The following is a 19,609-nucleotide window of genomic DNA, read 5'->3' on the forward strand; positions in this document are numbered from 1 at the left end:
GAGGTGGTAGGTGCATGGGTGTTTCAAGTTGCCTGAATGTTTGAAAATATATGTTGGGAAAACATACATACCAACAAAACAGTTGTTTCTCTTCTTCTCAAGAACTTGGCTTATATTTCTAATACTACAGAGTGAGAATTTATTGTTGTTAAGTTTGTCCCCGGATGTTGCTCTTGCATACATGATGTAATTGCCATTTTCTTTCTGCCCTAAATTCTTAGATTCTCCTGGAGTGCACTCTGTTCCAGAATCATGCTGCCAAACAGAATATAGAGTTACATAAACAGGAAGTAAAATAAGGTTTTCAGGTCATCTGATTAAATGTAATTTTCTCACCAGAAGAACAATGGAAGCTTGTGGACTCTCCTCTAAAAAAGGTCCTACAATTGTTTTAGACTGTGAGAAGGAAAACAATTTGCTCTTTTAGGAGCCACTGTCTTAGAAGGGGAGGAAAAATGACTGAAGGTCTAGCCACAACAATGTACAGCTCAGTAAAGAGGGAGTAGAATGGAGGATAAACCATCATAAAGTCTTTCAAAAATAAGCTTGCCATGCACTCCTATATTTATTGCAGCCATATTTACAAAAGCCAAATTATGGAAACAGGCCAAGTGCCTACTGACAGATGAATGGATAAGGAAGATGTAGTACATATATACAATGGAATATTATTTAGCCATAAAAAATGAAATCTTGCCATTTGCAACAACATGGATTGAGCTAGAGAGAATAATGCTAAGTGAAATAAGTCAGTCAAAGGCAAATACCACATAATTTCACTCATATGTGGAATTTAAGAAACTGTAGCAAAGGAAAAAGAGAGAGAGAAACCAAGAAATAGACTCTTAACTATAAAGAACAAACTGATGGTTACCAGAGAGGAGGTGGGTAGGGTGATGGGTGAAATAGGTGATGGGGATTAAGGAGTGCACTTATGATGAGCACTGAGTCAGGTACAGAATTGTTCAATCACTATATTGTATGGCTGAAACTAATATAACACTGTATGCTAACTACACTGGAATTAAAATTAAAAACTTAATAAAATGAAAAAAATAAGCTCACCTACTTTCAAAACTAGTAACAGGAATATAAACTACTTAAAATGACTAAATATTCTTTAACATACATGCTAAACTACTAACAACTAGTTCAGAGAAGACAGATGGGGAAAGACAGGAAACAGAATGGCATGAAGCTAAGTACATACAGGATAAGCATCTAAGAAAGTTGACTTATTAACTAGTACATAAGAAAGATAAGTAAATGCTATTTTTTAAAGATTTTATTTATTTATTTGAGAGAGAGAGAGAAAGAGAGAGGGAGGGGGAGGTAGAGAAAATCTGAAGCAGACTCCACACTAAGCACAGAGCCTGACACGAGGCTCGATCCCACAACTGCAAGATCATGACCTGAGCTGAAACCAAGAGTCATTTGAGCCACCCAGGCACCCCAATAAATACCACTTTTAAATGACAATTAAGAAGAGCCAAGTGGTAAAACTAAAACACTGATTTGCAAGGGTAAAACAACAGACACACATGTATATGTACACAGAAAGGTTATGGTGTTGGCAAATATTACGCAAGTATCAGTTACACACCGAAAAGTACCAAACTATAGCTCCATAAGTTTTCTCTAAGTAAATATACTTATGTGACCAGCACTGAGATCAACTAACAGAATACTATCAGATCACAGCAGCATCCCCACCTTCCTTCCTCCTCTGGGAGATAGGCATTTAAAAAAAAAAAAAAAAAGGAAAGAAAACAGGGATGCCTGGGTGGCTCAGTCAGTTAAGCGGCTGCTTTCAGCTCAGGTCATGATCCCAGGATCCTGGGATCGAGCCCGGAGTCGGGCTCCCTGCTCAGCGGGGAGCTTACTTCTCCCTCTCCCGCTCCCCCCTGCTTATGATCACTCTCTCTGTCAAATAAATAAATAAAATCTTAAAACAACAACAACAACAAAAACCCAACCTCACAATGCTCCTCAAACAACAATTCAGAACTTGCCAGAAAGGGGGAAAATATTTGGGTCCAAGAGTAAAAGTTCTATTTAAACTGTTATTTGAATACCCAACAATTCTACCCTCCAGAAAGAAAGAATGCCCAAGGGCATTATGTTTCTTCTCAAAACCCATCTAAATTACTTTCATTTTCTACTCCCTAATCTGAAGCAACTTTTTTTTTAAGATTATATTCTTTTTTTTTTTTAACTTAAGTAATCTATACATCAAACATGAGGCTTGAACTCATGACTCTAAGATCAAGAGTTGCATGCTCTTCTGAGCCAGCCAGGCGCCCCCTGAAGCAACTATTAAAAATAAGACCTCTCCTATCATATTTATTCTTCCAGGTACCTCTTGCTGTTCTCCTGAACCTAGATTCAGCATTTAACAACTCCTGACTATTCTCCAATATTACCTTGCTTTATGTTTTCATTCTATAGAATTCAATTTGGTTTATGATAATGTATGACACTAGAATTATTCTCAGCATTAGAATTTTAGAAAAAAAGAAAAAAATTCCAATACTATGTAACTCTTGATATTATCACAAGAGTATTTTCAATTCAATAAATATTAGAATGTGTCCATTATATGAACTAAAAATATAATATAAAAATATAAAGATGAGTTTAAGCACTGTCCCTAGCCTAGCCCTCAAAAGCCTTATATTCTATTTAAAAGAGAGCATATTTTGATATCCCTGGCTAGTCTGACTCTGCCCCATAAATCCATTACAGGTATCACTAATCGGGGGCTGCCTGGCTGGCTTAGTTGATAGACTACGTAACTCTTGATCTCAGGGTCACGAGTTCAAGCCACACATTGGGCAAAGAGCTTGGTTGCTTGCTTACTTACTTACATACATACATAAACAAACAGATATTGCTAATCAGTTATTACTTTACTAGCCCAGAGGATATTGTAATGGATCATCATTAATGGCCATGGAGGGAGAAAGAGGTTATAAACAAGCATGCCAACTATTTGTATTTGTTATCCTCAGAACAGGGGATAAACAAGCACACCAGTAAGCAAAATATAAAACAGACTATAAAGGCCATTTTAACCATATCCCCAAAAAGTGCTGACAATTCATATGGTTTCACAAAGGAACTCTAAAGTTTGACAAGAAAACAGAAAAACTTTTCTCTGGCTATAAAAACAATATATACTCTTTTAGAAAATTTAGAAAATAAAAAATAGGTAAAACATTTCAATCATAATCAACCATGCATAATAACCACTATTAACATTTTGGTCTACTTCCTACATGACTTGTACCTAGTCATATCATATTTTAATACAAAATTTGAACTATACCACTTGTAGTTATATACATGGTTTCTTTCAGCTTAACAGTATAAGGCAAACACTGATTTTTAAATGACTGCAGAGCATTCCAGGATACTTTCGTATTGTGGGGCCATTTAGGCTGTTTAAAACTTTTTGCTATAAATAAATAAAACTGCAATGGATACTTTTTTTAATGCACATAAATCTTTGACAGATTCTGCATTTTTCTTTTAGTTGGATTCCCAAGGGTAGAGTTTGAGTTAAAAGGTCAAACATTTTAAGGGTCTTGATACATAATGACAAATGACTGACAGAAGGGCTCTATCAATTTACATTATATAACATGGATCAAGATTTCAGTAGGCAGAGATGGGAAGGAATTGGCTTCCTGGCAAAAGGAAAATTTTAAAGGACTATAAATAACTTAATCTGACAGGAGAGGGCAGTTAACACTGGAAATACACTTAAACCCAAAAGATGGAAAACCCTAAATGCTAAGATAAGGAAACTGTATCAGCAATATCAGCAGGTACAGGAAATAAGGTTGTAAACTGAAGTGACATGATCAAAACAATCAGAACTATAACCTAGACAAAGATTAATTTGGTAAGAGCAAGTACATATTATAACTTTCATAATGAGAGACAGATACCTGTCTCATTTATGATTACAACTTCCCAAGACAAAGCTTATAAAGTGGTTAACAAAAGGTGTACAATAAAGATTTGGGATAAAATAAATAAATATAAGCGACAGTGTGTACCACTCAGAGAGAAAGTAACACCAACATAGTACAAATGTACAACAGGAGAAATAAAGACAGATTTCAGATAAAGATGTCAAGGGACACGGGCTCAGGAATTTATAGTTCTGGCTGCTCTTAGTTTATAAGTAATTTAACAGTAAGCACTACTGTGTATATGTATGGTAGTATGAACAACATGCACAAAGGAATGGGGTGTGATTGAGCATGGTAGAGTCATTAAAAGTAGTCTGGTATGAGAGGAAAAGACAGCAGGGTAGGCAAAGAACGTAAACCAATTTATCCATTAAACAAAAAGCCGTAAGTAATATAAAATTAATATACTAAAAAAAAATTTCTGGCAGCTGGGCAGGGAACAGATTAGACAGGAAATGAAAAGAGAAAAGATTAGATTCCCTACTCCAAGTGTGGTCTGCAGACCAGGAGCAGCTACAGCATCACCTTGGAATGTCTCAGAAATGTAAAAACTAGGGCGCCTGGGTGGCTCAGCTGGCTAAGCATCCAACTCTTGATCTCAGCTCAGGTCTTGATCTCAGGGTCGTGAGTTCAAGCCCCGAGCTGGAGCCTACTTAAAAATTAAAAAATGCAGAAACTTGCCCCCGCCCCAGAAAATGGAATCTGTGTTTTAAGACCCTTGGTAATTTGTATGCATATTAAAATTTGGGAAGCTCTACATCACTTGGCATCAGGGAAATACAAATCAAAACCACAATGAGAGGGGCGCCTGGGTGGCTCAATTGGTTAAGCCGCTGCCTTCAGCTCAGGTCATGATCCCAGGGTCCTGGGATCGAGCCCCGCATCGGGCTCCTTGCTTAGCAAGGAGCCTGCTTCTCCCTCTCCCTTTGCCTGCCGCTCCCACTGCTTGTGCTCTATGTCAAATACATAAATAAAATCTTAAAAAGAAAAAAGAAAAAAGAAAAAACCACAATGAGATACCACCTCACACCAGTCAGAATGGCTAAAAATTAACAAGTCAGGAAATGACAGATACTGATGAGGATGCAGAGAAAGGGGAACCCTCCTACACTGTTGGTGGGAATGCACACTGGTGCAGCCATTGTGGAAAACAGTATGGAGGTTCCTCAAAAAGTTGAAAATAGAGCTACCCTACAACCCAGCAATTACACTACTGGGTATTTACCCCAAAGATACAAATGTAGTGATCCGAAGGGGCACCTGTACCCCAATGTTTATAGCAGCAATGTCCACAATAGCCAAACTATGGAAAGAGCCTAGATGTCCATTGACAGATGAATGGATAAAGAAGATGTGAAATGAAATCTAGCCACTTGCAATGATATGGATGGAACTAGAGAGTATTATGCTAAGCAAAATAAGTCAATCAGAGAAAGACAATTATCATATGATCTCGCTCATATGTGGAATTTAAGAAATAAAACAGAGGATGATAGGAGAAGAGAGGAAAAAATAAAACAAGACAAAATCAGAGAGGAAGACAAACCATAAGAGACTCTTAATCACAGGAAACAAACAGGGTTGCTGGAGGGGAGGAGGGTAGAGGGATGGGGTAACTGGGTGATAGATATTAAGGAGGGCACGAGATGTAATAAGCACTGGGTATTACATAAGACTGATGAATCACAGACCTGTACCTCTGAAACCAATAATACATTATGTGTTAATTTTAAAAAATAAATAAATAAAATATAAATAGAAGAAAAAAATTGGGGAGGCCCTAGACTAAAGGACAGAGGAGTAGCTGAAGGGTACTACAACTCCCCTAGCAAGGGTTGGAATCAAGGGGACTGAGAGAGAAAAGAGAACATTTACTTGCCCTTGAAAAAACAAACTAACCATAAGCAATAGTTCTCTGCTCATCTCTACAATTTCAATTACTCTTTTAAGAACAGATCACATAGTGTGGGTTGCCTGGGTGGCTCAGTCGCTTAAGCGTCTGCCTTTGGCTCAGGTCATGATCCTTGGGTCTTGGGATCAAGCCCCATGTCAGGCTCCCTGCTCAGCGGGGAATCTGCTTCTCCCTCTCCTTCGCTCATGCTCACGCTCTCTCTCAAATAAATAAATAAATAAAACAGATCACATAATGTCCATTTGCTGCAAAGAGATACTGCTTTCAAAGTTTTGAACCTCTAATAAGAAAAAAAACGTATTGATCTCAAGAACAAAACAAACAAAAGATCACAAAAGCAGTTCAAGAGGCAGAGAGATTAAACACATTTTAAATAGTTTATCCAAGAACATTAATAATCTATCAATTTCTGATAGGGACTTAGAAGAAGAAGGACCTGCAACTTTAGTGAGATGGCATTTCCATTTTACAAACTGGGAGAAAATTAGAGAAGTGCATTTGAGGATTTTAAGCTCCAACTATATAATATTTTTCTAAACTCATGAAAATTTCCATTTTTACAAGTGATATGGTACAAGTAAAATTAATGCACATAGTTGTCAAATGATATTTTCCCAAATTTGTTATTTAATAAGCCCTACCAAAATCACAAAGAGACTATCTTTCAGTATTTTGTACTTCTGTGTGCATCAATCTTTAGGTCACTTGAAAATCAATATGATGGACTGAGTACTAAATGACACCAAAGAATTGTTAATTTTGTCAGGTATCATAACCACATTAGGGTTATGTAAGAAAATGTCTAAATTTTTAGGGATATATACTGAAATATGTAAGGGTGAATAAATTTGCTTCTAATACCTTACAAAAAGAAAGAAACACACAGAAAGGAGATGTGGCAACATCTTGATAACTGTTGAATCTGAATCAGCAGTTGGCAAACGGGAGCCCAACAGCCCATTTTTATATGGCCTAAGCTAAGAATGGTTTTCCATGCTTAAAGGATTGTAAAAACAACAAAGAAAAATATGCAACAGAGACCAAATGTTACCTCCAAAACTTAGAATGTTTATTAGCAGGCTCTTTATAAAAAAAGTTTACTGACTCCTATTCTAGATAATGGGCATGTAAGAATTTATTGCACTATTTTTCTCAACTTCTGTGTACGTTAAAGTATGAAAAATTTTGAGTATCACACTGAAAAATTTTAAAATATCAATCCACAATAGAGAAAGACAAATCTAACAAACCCTGATAATGCTTTAACAGAAACCAAGCAAAAAAACCACTCCACAGTTTGCTAACATTCAAAATGTACTTTAAACAATGAAAAGTGAGGGGAGCCTAGGTGGCTCAGTTGGTTGAGCATCCCATTTTTTATTTCGGCTCAGGTCACAATCTCAGAGTCGTGAGATTGAGACCCAGGTAGGGCTCCACACTGTGGGTGGAGCCTGTTTAAGATTCTCTCCCTCTCCCTCTGCCCTTCCCCCTGCTGGTGGGCACTGTTCTAGGACTAGCAGACGGAGAAGTGAATGAAAAGTTCCTTGCCTTCATAGAATCCTGCATTGTTATGCTTACTTTTCTTATTTGACTTGCAAATATTCTATCTTCCTCCCTTTCAGTAGTGTCAAGTACATTCCTGTGTTCCAATATATAAAAACTAAACAGTCAACTATACTTCAATTAAAGAAAAAAAAACAACTAAACATCCATAGGTACTTGTATTCAATGTAAACAAATCACTCAACATAAAATTTAGTAACTTAAAAAAATCTTATAATTAGGCAATACTTACTGGAGATCCAAAGTTATGTCCAACTTCATGAGCAAAAGTAATATGAGAGACTTTGGGGGGTACATGAGACCCATAGTTCTGAACAGTAATAATTCCAGTGTTTAAGGACTTCTTCTTACCATCTGAATACAGCTTACTTTTTTCACATATTCCTCCAGAGCTTCCTAATTCAGAACAAAAGATGGCTAAATTAGCATCTATTTACCCCCCAAAATAACTTTCTAATATATATTAAATTAAAACATTTTATATATCCCACACATATCAAATACTCAAAAGTTTCTTTTGTCCAAGATTAGGAAGTCATTTCAAATAAGTTTGAATGGTACACCTAAAGAAACTCCCAGGACTTCGTACAAGGCCCTTAAGAAAATGTTCTTCATAAGCAAAATATTCCCTAATTTTTGCTCCCATTAATTTAGCAAACAAAAGTTTCTGTTAAATTTGAATATACCCGTATTTAAGCAAAGCCTGTACCTTCTCTTAAAAAAAAGAAAGAAAAAAAAAAACATTTAATTTAAATGAAAGTTGAACAAAATATTCTCAAGTAGATTCTGAGAAAGTCACTTCCACAAATAATAGTAGTAATGCACAGGAGTACATGATTCACTATCTTGAGAGGCAATATACATATATTTTTTTAAAAAGAAAATCATTAGTGGTTGCAAGGGGCTGGCAAGGAAGTAGGGGGATAGAGAGAGATTTGTAAAAGGGTACAAATTTCCAATTATAAAATGAGTAAGGTCTAAGTATCTAACGTATAACATGATGACTATAGTTGATAACACTGTATTGTATAAAATGAAATTTGCAAAGAGAGTAAAACTGAAACATTCTCACCAAAAATAAATAATATGTGAGGTGATAGATGTGTTAACTCAATGGGGAGAATCCTTTCAGAATGTACATGAGTATCATATCATTATGTTGTACACTTGAGGTATCTTACAATTTTGTTAGTTATACTTCAATAAAGCGGGCGGGGGGGGGAGGAAATATGTCCAGTGGGCAAGAAATGGGGAGTGGAAGGAAAGGAAGGATAGAAGATGTATGGAAGGGGAAGAAAGCAATGTGGAAAAATGTTGACTGATTAATCTATCAGGAGTTCACTATACTATTCCTGCAACTTTTCAGTGGGTTTGAAATTTTTTTCAAAATAAGTTCAAAAAGCTGAATTATGATTTTCCAATGTGTCTTGAGAATACTTTCAAATTGTGAAAGAAAACCTATAACACTACCTCTATTATACATATTAAATCACTTTGTAGTTCACCTGTTCCATGATAGTAACTTTCCAAAATAGCCTAATGCCAAAATGAAAGTACTTGTACATCTAAAGGCAGTTAATATAAGAAATTAAAAAAGAACAATGGGAAAATCAGAAACTGGCCGACCAACCCTTGTCTGTATGTACACTGTACTGAGAAGAACAGAGTTCTTTTAATAACTCTGTTAAAGACTCTTAGTGAGAATTCTTTAGTTTACATTCACATGTAAAGTGTTTCTCTTTGATTTTTTTAATTAAAATACAATCAAATTTTAGGATATTCTGAGAACTGATCAAGTTATTTCAAATTAGCTTTCTATATGCAAAATTACAACCAAGTTATTAAGCCATTAAAAAATCTAATGTTTATAATCCCTGATAAAGCATATAATAGAAGGCAATTTAAAATAGATTTGCAAGAATGGCATGACACTACAATTGCTACCCATTCATTTTAACATTAGAAAGTAAATTTAACAGGGACACCTGGGTGGCTCAGTCAGTTAAGTGTCTGCCTTTGGCTCAGGTCATGATCCCAGAATCCCAAGACCGAGCCCTACATCAGGCTCCGCACTCAGTGGGCAGTCTGCTTCTCCCTCTGACCCTACCGCCCTCTTGGGCTCTCTCTCACTCTCTCTCTCTCTCTCATAAATAAATTTAACACAAGTTGAACATAAATTTGAATTACTGTTATGATTTAGGAAGCTAAAATAACAACCTCCACAGAAAAGTAAAATGAAAGACTGAGCCATATGCAGATTTTAACCAGCACAAGATGGAGAACCTTTATGATATTCAGAACTTACTACCTTTTCTACAAAGAAAACTGACAGCAAATGATTTATGAATATTTAATATATTTTCTTATGCAACTTCTACTTTTGGAGATGAGTCCTAAGAATTGTATCACTACTTCCAGAAATTAGAAAAGATATGAATAAGCACTCTGTATGTAATAGTTTTAAACAAATAGTAAATTAATATCCTGCCTTAATGAAGATCTATCATATGCAAATTGGTCCAATGCAGTACGTCAAACTTGAATTAAGCACAAAAGACTCCACACTGTAAATCTCTATCAGTTAAAAAAAGGAAAAAATAAATAGCATGTATTAAAAACTCTGATAATATATTTTTCTATATTTTTAAGGTCTATACAGTTTAAGGGAAGATCAGACATAAATTTGAATGTACTCTTCTGAAATATAGTCTTTGTAATTTTACATCATGTTTAACATCTTAGTAAATGCTTTTGGTTTTAATGTGTATCACTTACAGAAAAGTTTAATATTTGTTACAAACTAATAACATGTTAAAATAACTCAATTATACAGAAAAAATAAGACTATATTTAATTTTATAAGTTATGGTTTAATTTCTTTTTGGCAGTAGTGCACTAATTTTTTTTAATTCCAATATAGTTAACATAAAGTGTTACATTAGTTTCAGGTGTACAATATAGTGATTCAACAATTCCATACATTACCCAGTGCTAAGTTATGGTTTAATTTTTTACAAAACAATGCAACTAGTTCTGATGTGCCAGAAACTCAATCAGTGATATCATATATACCTATAGGTAAACCACAGCACAAGTTCAGTATGGCTTTATATTATACATTTAAAATTTTACTACATGTAGTCATCATTACAAAATACAAATTGTGATTAATAATGAGAAGGGTAAAATTGTTTTATTTTGAGTTAAAAGCTATTACTGATGGATAGATGGCTCAATAACCAACAAAGAAGGATAATGACATTTTTTTTATCTACAGTACAGCCTGAGAGCTAAAATCACAGAATATCACTCCTGAACTTTAAAACAGACCCCCACCCCAGGCCCCAAATTAGAAAAACTGGATAATATAATACCCTGACAGAGTCCACAAGTACAGTTTTGATGTGAGCAGGCCTAAACACTTAAAACTTAACAGTAGCATACTGATCATGCAATATTAATCTGAGCAGTAATTTTGAACCAGACAATAGTTCCAATCCCCGACAGGTTATCAGGAAATGTCCTAGGGCATTTCTTTGTCTTTCATGTCTGGAGAGCGGCATTCACAAGTAATAGGGAGGGACGAGAGATGTTAAACATCCTGCATGGAACAATCCAGACTGCACAAAATGCCAGTATTAACTGTCCTGTTGTAATATTCTAATGATGTAAATCTCCCAGCCTTATAATTAGACTTTTAAACAACATGTTAAGAATTTGATAGGCTGTGGGTTATCTTGAGAACCCTAAGTTGAGCTCTGTATGCCCTTGAATCCTAATATGTAAAATCAAACTAAAATTTCTAAACTAAGAAAAACAGAAGAGACTATTGCTAACAATTGAAATGTCTCAAAAAATGTTCTCCACAAATGGTCAGAAGAATACCAAATGGTTCAGGATTAACTATGGAGATGAATTCCAGAGATAGCCTTACTCAGTGGCTTGCCCAAACTGAGACTATGTTCATTAGGATAACATTAAGAAGGATAATATATGAACAGAATGCACCTTATTAAAAAAAAAAAAAAATGGCCCCTCTCAAAAGGCATGTTGGAAGGGTGCCACAAATGAAGTAAAATAAAAAGATTACCTAATATAAGGAATTGACTTAGTTAAGGAATCAATGCTTCAGTCTCTAAATTAAATGATAAGAGGCTACCTGCTTAACACAGAACTGTGCTCATACAAAGAAAAGTTTAAAGAAATCCTGTCAGATTCATAATCAACAATGACTTTGTTTGGAAGATCAGACTCCCTTCCAATCCCTGTATAATTTCAAATGGGAGCATCCAAGCCAGCCCAATTCACTAATTGTTTCCACTAATTATGGAGTTGGGCAGGAGGTGCTGTTTTCCTGATTAAAGAAACCCAAGGCAGTACCCAACTACAGTATGATATTAAATAAGAAAAGTAGTGTAAGAAGACTTAAAAACAAGAAACCTACTATTCAAATGTTTCAACTTTTACTGCTTTTCCCAGCTTAACTGAGTCAGTGAAGACTATAGCTAATAATTTGAGTAATATTCTGTGAAAATTAACATCACAACAAAACCCTCCACACCACCATCTATTTGTAGTAAAATATCTGCAGAATTAAATGAAACTAAGCTAAATAATATAACAAAATCAAAATTAATTAGGCCAAATAAAAATGAAAAAACTAAGAAACAGTAACAGATCACAAGCTGAACAGATCAGCTATGAAATGGTACTTTTTAATAAACAGATAACCACAAAAATTACTAAGATCTGTAAACAGAAATGTGGTCTCAAAAAAGGACAAAGAGAGAAGAAATTACAATGAAAAATAAACACAGTGAAGCAAAATGATTTACCTAAATTTAGAGAGAACAGACAGAACCCAGTCTCCTAGCTCCCAAAACAGTGCTCTTCCCATTATGCCATGACAATTACCCAAAATGATGTCTAAATATTAAAGAGTAGAATTCTTGGGGCGCCTGGGTGGCTCAGTTGGTTAAGCGACTGCCTTCGGCTCAGGTCATGATCCTGGAGTCCCAGGATCGAGTCCCACATCGGGCTCCTTGCTCAGCAGGGAGTCTGCTTCTCCCTCTGACCCTCCCCCCTCTCATGCTCTCTATCTCATTCTCTCTCAAATAAATAAATAAAATCTTAAAAATAAATAAATAAAAATAAAAAAATAAAGAATAGAATTCTTTTATAACTCCTCTTCCAAAAAAATGGATTCCAACAATACAAAACCTCTACTAAGATGCAGGAAACATTTCAACTTCTTATCAGAAACATCTTAGAGAAAGCTAGGATATTACAGTATATAATACTTAGTAGAATAACTACCAAATGCACTGAACCTAGAGTCAAAAGGTCTAGACTCTGGGTTCTGTGTGATTGTGGGTCAGTCACAAAGTCTCTAAATCCAAGTTTCTTCATCTGCAGAATGGAGGTAATAATACCTACACCTCAGAAGGGTACTGAAATAATCAATAAAACCAATTATATATTATTCCCTATAAAAAGATACAATGTTGGGTCCCTGAGTGGCTCAGTTGGTTAAGCGTTTGCCTTAGGCTCAGGTCATGATCTCAGGGTCCTGGGATCGAGCCCCATGCTCAGCTCAAGCTCCCTCTCTCTTTGCCCCTCACCCCGCTTGTGTACTCTCTCTCTAATAAATAAATAAAAATCTTTTTAAAAAACACAATGTGAATCAAATGTAAAACTCAGTTCAGGTAGTCAAAGGGCAAAGGGAAGAGGAGAAAACCATCAATGTCATGTTAAGGCAGGTACCCTATACTAGAAAAAGCTGGCTCAAAAGAACAAAGATCAGGGTGCCTGGGTGGCTCACAGTTGGTTAAGCATCTACCTTCGGCTCAGGTCATGATCCCAGGGTCCTGGGATGGAGTCCCACATTGGGCTCCCTGCTCAGTGAGGAGTCTGCTTCTGCCCCACTCCCCACCTCCCTGCTTGTGCTCTCTGCTCTTTCTTGGGCTCTCTCTCTCAAATAAAATATTGGGGGGAAAAAAAAAGAACAAAGATCCCTTCTCTTTTCCACTCTGGTCCCCATTCTTCTGTCTCTCCCTAGCCCTTTCCCAACAGCTCTTAGAAAAAGGCTTCTAAGAACTGGAGTTGGGGGTTTAACATAGAGTAAAGGAAGAGGGTATCAGATGAAGAACCTATGACAAAAATACAAGTCATATGTCCAACTTTCAGTCGAGAACTTTGCCCGCTGCTGTTCAGTAAAATGAGCAGCACCACAAATGGTGGCCCAAATTTCAAAATAACTAGATATAAAGGCTAATTGTCCTCCAAACCCATTACCCTAATTTAATCATGAGAAAAACATCAAAGAGACTGCAACAGAGGGGCATCCCACAAGATACTTGACCAGTACTCCTCAAAATTGTCAAGAATCATCAAAAGCAAAAAGTCTAAGAAACTCTAATAGTCAAGAAAAGATTAAAGAGACATGATAACTAAATGTAATGTGGTATCTTGGATGAGATCCTAGAACAAAAGAGACCTTAGGTAAAAACTAAAAAATCTGAATCAACTACGAACGTCAGTTAACAATAATGAAACTATAGGTTTGTTAATTGTAACAAATGTACCATACTAATACAAGCTGCTAATAATATGTATGGGTGGGTGTACATGAATTCGCTATACTATTTGCTCAATTTTTCTGTGAATCTAAAACTATCCTAAAAATACAGTCTATTTTTGCATCTATAGACATGAGGCTATCTGAAGATTTTAAAAAACTGACCAAGCTCTTTCAGGAGCATTACATTCCTAATGAACAAAAGTCTGAAGCTGAAAATGTAAAACAGTTTCTGGTTTGAAATCATCCAATCACTTGCCCAGAAGCCATTCTATGAGTAAGTTTCCTTAGAGACAAAAATATGAATATGGTAGTCCTCAAACTTGAATGTGAATCAGAATCAGCTGGAAGCCTTGTTCAACCAAAGACTGTTGCGCTTTACACCTAGAGTTTCTGATTCAGTAGACTTGGGTGGGGTCCATAAATTTGCATTTCTAACAAGTTCCCAGGTGATGCTGATGTTGTTATAGTTAAGGAACACACTTTGAAAATACAGTAATTTAGTATACTAATGGTAATTTACAACAAAGAATCAAATGAACCCTTGAATTTTCACAGTACTTACTAATGAATAAGTAGAAGAAACCATAAACTTTATAATAAATCATCCAACTTATTCAAGAAGAGGAAAAGAAATTTCAGAATATACAAGTTATAAAACGTAAAATTATCATAGGAAAGAGTGAGATTATACAATCTGCTGACAATGCAAGTAACACAAAACCAGGACAGATCAACATAAGAGACAAATATAAAACTCCAAAAATACTGTACTATGATATATAGTTCATGACATAAATTTGCACCTTAATGACATCATGAAAATGTGGACGAAAAACAAAAGAAGCTTTGAAAATTGTGAAAGTAATATTCATTGCTGGCTTTAAAAATAAAGCAAGAAATATAAAAGCTAAAATATACTACTACTTAAGATGTTAAAATATACATCACAGATCAAACAATAAACTAATTAAAGAACAGGAATAGAAAAGCTTCCCTTACCCTGCATAAAGCATTCTATCTTTTAAAAAGATAGAAACGATACATCAGAAGAAAGAGATATTACCATATATAGCTCAGAAGATAAGACTACTGATCAAACTCTATATGGCAAAATTTATATTCAAAGAGTCTGGGATTGTTTCTACCCAATCTTTCAACTAATAAATTTGTGTTTCTCTAAACTAGGTTCCTAAATTTATTAGACTGTAAATTACAGTCCCCCTACCCCCACTGTAAGGGGAAGGGGATTATCCTATCCCAGTTTTGTTAGTGACAACAGTTTCCATGGCTAAGGCAAAGACCCCAGCAGAGTTTGGGCCCAGGTGGTGAGGTTAGTGGAGCTGGGGGTACTGGGGCCTCCTGCTTCCATCTCTTTTCAGGCAACACTTACCTTTTGTTAAAATAAAGGCTATAAATAAAAATAATAATAAGGGCAGTCTTTCTTTTCTACCTACTGCTTCTGACTGGGGTTTCTCTGCTCTCTATCTCATTGCAGAACAGAAGCAAGAACATAGTTTTCCCCTTTTAATTCTAAGGACCTCTTTCCCAGAAAAATATTTTTTTTAATTAATAACATTAACTTCTATGAAAAAATTAGTATTTCATTTTTGTTTTCAGAAATAAGTACCACTTTTTCCTCATGAAATTATTTCAGCCACAGAATGTAACAAATGTCAGGCTATCTCCCTGTTAGTACTCATTTCAAAATAAAAAGCTACTCCACCTATTTTTCTACTTACACTATGCTTATGACTCTTGCCTAACTCAAGCTCTTTAAATTAAGATACTGTACAGGCATCAGTTTCTACTATACTTTTATAAAATTCAATGTGCCCTGAAAATTGCTTGTTTCAAGTATTAAGCCAAGACATAGTTGGATAAACTACCTGAAGGTGCTCCAACCCAAGCCAGACCAAGAACACCATCATCAAAATCTCGGTCTGTGAAGACATAGGCCAAACAGTAGTCATCATGATTCTGCTCAGAATTCAATTCCAGAAACTTCTCCACACCAATATTTGGGAAACGGAAGGGATTTGTAGAGTCCTTTTCATCAGCAGTTGTGTTGATCTAAAATCCAAGACAACTATTTAAATAGGCAATTAATGTTAGCAGGGCCTATGTGTAAAGTCTTTGCTCACCTTCTGCATCCACCTGGACAATATGCTTGGAACCCAAGGGAAATCAGGCCTGAATTAAGGCTTCTACAACTGTTCCCACTGCCCCCATCCCTGAGCTGCTCATAGAAACCAAAAAGAAAAAAAAGAAAAAAAGGAAAAAAGAAAGGCTGAGTAGGAGAATTAAAATTGAGTATGTTAAAAATTTCTGGGCAAGTATTGACCGAATTTCTAAACAATGAACACTTAGGATGGAAAAACAAGTTCTGCTTTCAAAACTTCTAATAAAGGAAGTACAGTTTCTCAAATTTAATCATGTGAGCAAGTCTCTTTCAGTACTAATCTCCTGCACATGGTGGAAAGTATAAGGATATAAACCCCTAAATTTTAGCTAATTACTAGAACATGAAATTGATATCAAACCCAAGACCGTCAATTCAACAGCCAAATCATTTCCTTGGTTCTGCTTGCCTAAAATCATAGGAGTCAAGCCCAACAAAATGCAAGTTCAATTTTTTTCCCTGAACGTGGGCAAGAATTTTTTTTTTACTCCCCATTCTCTTCTCTCACTGTATCAAGCTCAGTTCCTCCAGAATGTTTCTTTTGATACTTAGCTACTGTACTCCTAGTGCAGGTTCCTCCTTCACAATCTGAAGAATAATCAGTTCTACTGAATTGATTCTACTTGTTCTACTAAACAGAAACTTCATTTATTAGCCTCTGCCTCCTTTCAGAGACCCCTGCCTGTCCTCTGAAGTTCTAGAACAATTTGGCTTTGCCCAAGTAAGTCAGAAAATTACATATACAACTGTTGATACAGAATAAAAAGGGATATGCATGAAAGTAAACATTTTTTTAGAAGGCAGTCCTCAGTCTATTGAAAATGTTAGTAGTAAAGGGAGGATATAACAGTTGCTAAAATGAGAACTGCAGGTCTTTCTAGGTTCCACACCCTTCAGTAAAACCAAGAGGCTCAGAAGCAGGATCGCAAAAACACTACTGCGGGCAACTGCTTAAGGACAGATTTATGGTTTATCTATTAACAACTAAAAACAATCAGTAATGGTCATCTAACACAAAAAAATCCAAAAGCAATCACACTATATATTATAAATAGCCCATGCTTAGAGACATGCTATAGATAGCTTTTTCCCACTAAATAGTGAAATTAAATTCCTTGAGATTTTTTAAATATTGGCTACAAATAAAAATTGTATCTAAGTTGTAGTTACCTATATTAAAAATGAGATAATATTTAAATGTTTACTGATATAAATTTCAAATTAATGGGTCAGAAGGAATCTTCAGATGAGATTTAGTTAAAAGCTTGAAAACAACCAAATGCCACACTATCCATTCATATACATGCATTTCTTCATAGTGCAAATCATTGTACTAAAAAAAAAAAATGCTTCACTATAATTTGTTCTGGTATTCTTTACTTTTCACTAGCTTGCATTTTATTGCTTTGCCAACTAAACAATAATTATTATCACTTTTACTTGCTTATTTAAGGACTTCAGTTACTCTCAAAATACATGAAAGCAACTGATTATGAACAATTCTTACATTGTTTATCTACAAACCACATTTCACCTTAAACTCCAATTTAACATTTAATCATATTACTAAGGACCATCTTTAACTATGCTATTAAATATATAACATGCATGAACAAAAACTATGAATTAGTCAATCATATTTTAAGAAAATTAGGAGCACAAATATAAAGAAACCTTATGGCAAATACTTTTGTAAAATGATTTTTTTTTTAAAACTCAAGCTATTTATCTAGCTTATCAATTCAGATTCTTTTTTTTATTTTATTTTATTTTTTTATTCGATTCAGATTCTTAAAAGCCTATACACATAAAAAGAATTCACATTTGGAAAATTTATTAAACAACCCAATTTTTTTTTTTTAAAGATTTTATTTATTTATTTGAGAGAGAGAGTGAGAGACAGTGAGCACGAGAGGGAAGAGGATCAGAGGGAGAAGCAGACCCCCAGCTGAGGGACTCGATCCTGGGACTCCAGGATCATGACCTGAGCTGAAGGCAGTCGCTTAACCAACTGAGCCACCACCCAGGCGCCCAAACAACCCAATTTTGTTAGTAATTTAATATCTACTTATTTAAATCTATAACATTAAAATTAATCATCAGTGAACCTGTGGCTCTAGGTGAGCATTTCTCAAAATGTCTTTTACAGTTCTTTGGACTCTCAGTTGACATTAATACAGAAAAGGTTCCATGGTCAAATTAGTTTTGAAAATTATGAGTTTCTCTCCTGAAGGACTTATCAAAATTTGAGATATGTTAGTCTGTACTATGAATTTACAAGAAGAGAGCATAGTACTAAGTGTTTTTCCAACTTCCAATTTTATTTAACCATTCTATCTATCCTTCCCTCCTCTAGAGCACCAAATGGGACACACACTGAAAAATACTGCACAAGGCAAATCTTTAAAAACTGGGAAATGATAGGGCGCCTGGATGGCTCAGTTGGTTAAGCAACTGCCTTCGGCTTAGGTCATAATCCCAGAGTCCCGGGATCATGTCCTGTGTCGGGCTCCCTGCTTAGTGGGGAGTCTGCTTTTCCCTCTGACCCTCCCCCATCTTGTGCTCTCTCTCTCTCAAATAAATAAATAAAATCTTAAAAAAAAAAAAACACCTGGGAAATGATAAGAGGCGTGCGGAATGTCAAGTACTCTATCTGTAGTTCTTGAGAGACTAGGGCTTTCTAACTGGCATGTTAATCAGATAGAATACAGGATGACAGTACCTCTTTTGCAGTCCAGATTAAAGCCCTATAGATTTCATTTTTATGATAAACCTAGTATCCCTGTGTCTCTGTGTGCGTCTGCGCATGTTGTGTAAAAGCCAAGAGTAAAGATAAACGATCAGCAAAACAATTTAAACTATTAATGCATAAAAATGAAGTAAAAAGCATTTTTCTTTTTATAAACACGGTCCTTATTGTTTCTCTTTCTTAAAGTTCTGAACTATTGAAATTCCTTACTCTTATTCGTTTCACCATGAAACTGATGTTACGGATTCCAGAGAAGTCTGTAGTCTGGTAAATCGTATCAATCGCTTTAACATGACTGGATATCTATAGATTTAAAAAAAGAAGAACATTTTAGAGGCAATATTAAAATGTGAATAAGGCTGTGAGTTTCCATTTTCTGAATCAAGAATGTTCCACCACACTCAAATTTTAAAATGTCTACATCATATACTGGATGAAAAGATGAAATAGATTAGTGAGCTGGGGCTAAGAGGGAAGATTCTGTACCTTTTCCAGACTCTTCTCCAACCAGAAACAAACATCACTCTTACTTCAATCATATAAAAATTTGTTTCCTCAGTCAATCTTGCAATGTCAGACCTCCATGCCTTTTCACATGCTATTTCCTTATGCTTAGAGTATCTTTATCCATCAGATTCAGTTCAAA

General features: G+C 35.4%; 1 protein-coding gene across 2 annotated transcripts in view; it reads right to left on the bottom strand.

Moving 5' to 3' along the window:
- Window positions 1-19,609, bottom strand: part of ADAM10 (ADAM metallopeptidase domain 10) — a 135,671-nt gene that overhangs the window by 24,487 nt on the left and 91,575 nt on the right. For both annotated transcript variants that reach the window (XM_034994504.1, XM_034994505.1), the window contains exons 7-10: window positions 19,174-19,266; window positions 15,922-16,105; window positions 7,688-7,851; window positions 72-255 (exon numbers count right to left, since the gene is read on the bottom strand). In XM_034994504.1, the coding sequence (XP_034850395.1) occupies window positions 72-255; window positions 7,688-7,851; window positions 15,922-16,105; window positions 19,174-19,266 (625 nt within the window). The remainder of the gene's footprint in view (window positions 1-71; window positions 256-7,687; window positions 7,852-15,921; window positions 16,106-19,173; window positions 19,267-19,609) is intronic.

Source organism: Mirounga leonina, unplaced genomic scaffold (genome assembly GCF_011800145.1).
Source record: "Mirounga leonina isolate KUSES-001 unplaced genomic scaffold, KU_Mleo_1.0 Mir_91, whole genome shotgun sequence".
Classification (NCBI taxonomy): domain Eukaryota; kingdom Metazoa; phylum Chordata; class Mammalia; order Carnivora; family Phocidae; genus Mirounga; species Mirounga leonina.